Source organism: Sorex araneus, chromosome 2 (genome assembly GCF_027595985.1).
Source record: "Sorex araneus isolate mSorAra2 chromosome 2, mSorAra2.pri, whole genome shotgun sequence".
In the NCBI taxonomy this organism is placed as follows: Eukaryota; Metazoa; Chordata; class Mammalia; order Eulipotyphla; family Soricidae; genus Sorex; species Sorex araneus.
Window position 1 is genome coordinate 244,912,083 of NC_073303.1, and position 5,880 is coordinate 244,917,962.

At 43.6% G+C, this 5,880-nt stretch overlaps 1 protein-coding gene across 1 annotated transcript; it reads left to right on the plus strand.

The window, feature by feature from the left end:
• The first annotated feature begins 234 nt into the window (after positions 1-234).
• On the plus strand, positions 235-1,167 carry LOC101548335 (olfactory receptor 7A17-like). The gene has a single exon (XM_012934137.2). The coding sequence runs from the start codon at positions 235-237 to the stop codon at positions 1,165-1,167; it is 933 nt and encodes a 310-aa protein (XP_012789591.2).
• The last annotated feature ends 4,713 nt before the right edge of the window (positions 1,168-5,880 follow it).

A 5,880-nucleotide genomic window follows, 5' to 3' on the forward strand; every position in this document is an offset into this window, starting at 1 on the left:
AGTAACAGGACAGTCAATGCAGGTATTTTTGCGGGGAGATGCTGAGAGGGGAGCAAAATCCTCACGAGGCATGGAGTTCAGATTCTTCCCAAGGGGTCACATGGGCACATCAAAGACAGAAATGAATGACTTGATTGCAAAGGATAAACGATAACATTCAGATGAGGCAGAGATGGAAGTGGTGTGAACATGAGTCAAGCTCTCTCCCTCTTTCTTGACAGTCATTGTCACCCCATGAAACCACAAAACGACACAGGATTTTCAGAATTTCTTCTCCTGGGACTTGCAAAAGAACAAGAACTGCAGCCCCTCATCTTTGGAATTTTCCTGTCCATGTACCTGATCACCGTGCTGGGGAACCTGCTCATCATCCTGGCCGTCAGCTCAGACCCCCACCTCCACACACCCATGTACTTCTTCCTGTCCAACCTGTCCTTCGTGGACATCTGCTTCACCTCCACCACCGTCCCCAAGATGCTGCAGAACATCCAGACACACAGCAAGGCCATCACCTACGCGGGCTGCATCACCCAGATGTACTTTTTCATACTTTTTGCAGCAATGGACATCTTTCTCCTGGCTGTGATGGCCATTGACCGCTATGTGGCCATCTGCCACCCTCTACACTACACGGTCATCATGAACCCTCGGCTCTGTGGGTTGCTGGTTCTGGGGTCCTGGGCCCTGAGTGCCCTCAATTCCTTGATAGAAAATCTCTTGATCTTGCGCTTGTCCTTCTGTGAAGACTTGGAAATTTCTCACTTTTTCTGTGATTTCAACAAGGTGCTGCAACTTGCCTGTTCTGACACCTTTCTGAATGACGTGGTTAAATATTCGGTGGTGGTGGTGATGGGCGGGGGTCCTTTCATTGGCATCCTTTACTCCTACTCAAAGATCGTCTCCTCCATCAGGGCAATCTCCTCGGCTCAGGGCAAGTATAAGGCCTTTTCCACCTGCGCGTCTCACCTCTCCGTGGTCTCCTTATTCTTTTGCACAAGTATAGGCGTGTACCTGAGCTCTGCTATGACCCAGAGCTCGCAGTCCAACGCCATTGCCTCGGTGATGTACACAGTGGTCACCCCCATGCTCAACCCCTTCATCTACAGCCTCAGGAACAAAGACATCAAGAGGGCTCTGAGGAGTTTCATTGGGAGGAAAACTCCATAAAGGTCAATTTTTCTGCCACTCCCCAGATGCTTGAGAGCACAGGACTTCAAACTGCAGAGGGAGGAATTGTGTCCTTGAATGCAATTTTGGAAGTATTTTATTTACTGGAAGATTTTTACTTCCTGTTTATTCTAAATATAGTCCCAACCTTATGTATGATTTTTAAAATTCCATTATTTCAATGAATTGCTTGAAATTATTAAGAGTAATTTATTTTGGGGGGCCAGAGTGATACTACAGTGGTTAGGGCGTTTACCTTGTAGGTGGCCAACCCAGGTTTGATCCCCAGCATCTTATAGGGTTCCCTGAGCCAGGAGTAATTCCTGAGTCCAGAGCCAATAGTAACTCCTGCTCCTGAGCTTTGTCAGGTGTAGTCCAAAAGCCAAAAAAAAAAAAATGGGGCTGGAGCAATAGCACAGCGGGTAGGGCATTTGCCTTGCACATGGCCAACCCAGGTTCGATTGCCAGCATCCCATATTGTTCCCTGAGCACCGCCAGGGGGCGATTCCTGAGTGTAGAGCCAGGAGTAACCCCTGTGCATCGCCGGGTTTGACCCAAAGAGCAAAAATAAAAAATAAAGAAAAAGAATAATTTATTCTCAATTTAACACATACACACACATGCACACACGCACAAACACAATTTATTTTGCTTGGTTTTGAATGTTGAGCCTCACACTTGCAAGACATGGGTTTGACAACTAAGCCACACCTCATACCAATAATAATATATATTTACCTGCAAGTAGTTCTTGAGTTTTATTGAAGAATCATCAAGGTTATTGTGCTCCAATAGAAGAAAATCTAAATTTGATAAAAGCCATCTATCTCAATATAAGATGAAAATCTGACACCATAGCTTTGCATTTTATCATTTGTCATTTAAAAAAATAATACCACTGGAACTGACCTTCCCAATAATAACTTGTAGGAATTTTTTGGTCTTAGAAATGTCACTGGTCATTGTATGACTGAAACTCAAACATGAAAGCTTTGTAACTGTATCTTGTGGTGATAAATAAAAAAAATGAAATGTCATTGGATTTCTTTTCCTCATTCGGATGCCTTTATTACATTCTGACTCTGTGTCTATACTGCCTACCATCATATTTTTAAAAATACCCATTATTATTTTCACATATGTCTGTCTGTGTAGTCTCTCTCCCTCTCTCTCTCTGAAAGTTAAACAAATCGCTCTGCATGCAACCTTGAAGTTAGAGATGATCTTGAAGTAAAACTTTAAGGGAACTTTGTATTATGGTGTAATACATTTCTGTATTAGACTATGGTGTAATACAAATTCAAGATAAAATTGGCTTGAGGGATGCTAGGAACTCTGATATCACCTGGGATGCAGCTGTTCTCTTTGGGAGAATACTTGGTCAGCATGTTCTGTGTTTTCCCATTGAATTATTGTACTGTTCCTCCTGGACAGTGCCAATGATGCCTACTCAAGAGATGACCCTATATTTTATTATTTTTAATTAGTTACTGGCGCCTGCTAGAGTAAATCGATGAACAACGGGATGACACTGATACAGTGATATTTTATATTAAAATATGTTTTTTAGGGGCTGGAGCGATAGCACAGCGGGTAGGGTGTTTGCCTTGCATGCGGCAGACCAGGGTTCAATTCCCAGCATCCCATATAGTCCCCTGAGCACCGCCAGGGGTGATTCCTGAGTGTAGAGCCAGTAGTAACCCCTGTGCATCTCCGAGTGTGACTCAAAAAGAAAAAAAAATTTTTTATTGAACAGTGAGAAACACAGTTGCAAAATTGTTCATGATTGGGTTTCAGACATACAATGTTCCAACACCTGTCCCTTCACAGTGTATATTTTCCACCACCAACGTCCCCAGTTTCCCTCCCCTCCCCCATGACCTGCCTCTATGGCAGATACTCATTGTCATCCTCATTTATTTATTTATTTTTTGGGTCACACATGGCGATGCACAGGGGTCACTCCTGACTCTGCATTCAGGAATTACCCCTGGCGGTGACCATATGGGATGCTGGGAATCGAACCCAGGTCGGCCGCGTGCAAGGCAAGCGCCCTACCCGCTGTGCTATGGCTCCAGCCCCTGTCCTCCTCATTTCTTCTCCTCCCTTCTCCTCCTCCTTCTTCTTCTTCTCCTTCTTCTTCCTCATCGTCCTCCTCCTCCTTCTTCTTCTCCTTCTCCTCCCTCTTCTCCTTCTCTCCCCTCTTCTCCTTCTTCTCTCTTTCTCTCCTTTTGGTCATTATGGTTTGCAGATACTTAAAGGTTTTACTTATATCCATGGATATGCCTTTACCTACTTTCAACACTAAGTTCTTGTCCATAGTGATCATTTCTAACTATTATTGCTACAAACTTCCCTTGCCCCCCACACCCACACATGTGGCAACTTTCCAACCATTGACCAGATCTCCTGGAACTTGTTTTACCTGGACTTGGATATTAGTCTCACACTACTGTTTTTATATCCCATAAGTGAGTGCAGTCATTCTGTATCTGTCCCTCTCCTTCTGACTCATTTCACTCAGTATTCTCCATGTCTATCTGTTTATAAGTAAATTTTATGACTTCATTTTCCCTAATAGTTGCATAGTATTCCATTGTACACACATACCCTAGGAATATTCTGTATTTAGATAGAATGGGAAGCCTTGTTACCCCATACACAAGAGTGTCAAGGACAATGGAATATACACAATGGGGTACTAGTCAGCCACTGGAAAGAGGAAATCTTAGTTTTGTTACATGCTGATGGAATGGAAAGGGGTCATGCCAAATGAAGTAAGTCAGAAGGAGAGAGGCAGATGCCAGCTGCTCTCACTCATATGTGGCCTAGAAAAAAATAAGTAAGTCAGGTAGAGAGATAGTACATTGGGGAGGGTGCTTGCCTTGCATGTAGCCAACCCAGGTTCGGTTCCTGGCATCCCATGTGATTCTCTGAGAACCACCAGGAGTAATTCCTGAGTACAGAGCCAGGAATGACCCCTGAACATTGCTGGGTGTGTCCTCACTCCCAATTAAGAAAATATATAGTGTCTGATGATAACAGATCCCTAGACTGTGAGCAAAGAATTATATTATCAAGTGCATGCGCAGAGGGATGAAAGAGTCCAGCGGACTGTGATGGAGGGATATTTGTTCTCTGGTGGTGGTTTTGATGTGGCAAAGTTGCGCCCCTAAAGTAGATAAACATTTTTACTCTTGTAAACTAATGTTATCTCAATAGAACTCAATTAACTCAGAACACTTCTATTCATCAAAAATAAAATTAGATCTCCCATAAGATACAGCAATTTCACTCAGACTAATCTCAAGAACACAAAAAGTCCCAAGAGATATACCTATTTATTATAGCATTTTTTTACAATAACCAAGATCTTGAAATTACCCAAGAATCCAATGCCAAGGAGTGGGTAAAGATATTATGGTGTAGCGATACTACTTATGGGAATATATCCCGAGGGTGTAAAACAGCACAGTAGAAATGACATCTGCACCTGTATGTTCATCACAGCACGGTTCCCAATAGCCAGAATCTGGAAACAACCCGAGTACCCGAGAACAGATGACTAGTTAAAGAAACTTTGACACAACTACACAATGGAATACTATGCAGCTGTTAGGAAAGATTAAGTCATGAAATTTGCTTCTAAGTGGATGGTCATGGAGAGTATCAGGCTAAGTGAAATAAGTCAGAAAGAGAGGGACAGACATAGAATGACTGCACTCATTTGTGGAATATAAAGTATCGTAATATGAGACTGACACCCAAGGACAGTAGAGACAAGGGCCAGGAGGCCCTTGTCCATTGCTTAACAGATGGAAGCCTGCCTTATGAGCTGGGGGAGAAGGCAGCTTGGATAGAGAAGGGATCATTAAGTCAGTGATGGTTGGAGAGATCCTTTGAGGTGGGAGATGTGTGCTGAAAGTAGATAAAGGACCAAACATGATGGCCTCTCAGTATCTGTATTGCAAACCATAATGCCCCAAAGTAGGGAGAGAGTAAGAAGGAAATTGCCATAGAGGCAGGGGAAGGGGTGGGAAGAGGGAGGGATACCGGGGACATTGGTGGTGGAAAATGTGCTCTGGTAGAGGGATGGGTGTTGGATCATTGTATGACTGAAACTCAAACATGAAAGTTTTGTCACTGTTGCTTACAGTGTTTTTCATAAAACAGGATGAGAACGCTTATTCGGGTCTCCCAAAGAGGAATCGAAAGAACTATACTTGGGGTATCACGCTTCACTCAAGTGAGAGAAGGAATCCAGAGTTCCAACCTTCGTTGATGATGGAGGATCAGGGAAGCTGCCTCGTTTGCCAAGGTGTCAAAAATCAGATGGACTAGAGCCGTTACCGACTGGATTCCATGGGATGTCAAAAGAATGCCTGGCCACCCACCTATGAGATGGTCAGACTTCATCGTCAAGACCCTGAATGAATGATTTGATGCTCTTCGTGTTCCTGGAGCGAGCAGATGCCATTGGACTACACTAGCATGCAACAGGGACGAATGGAGATATTACTGGCACCCACTCGAGCAAATCGAGCAATGGGATGAAAAGTGATACAAGTGAAGCTCACAGTGATTCAATCATCATCATCATCATCATCATCATCATCATCATCATCATCATCACTGCATCACTGTATCACTGTCATCCCGTGGTTTATCGATTTACTTGAGCGGGCACCAGTAACATCTCTGTTACACTCAGTC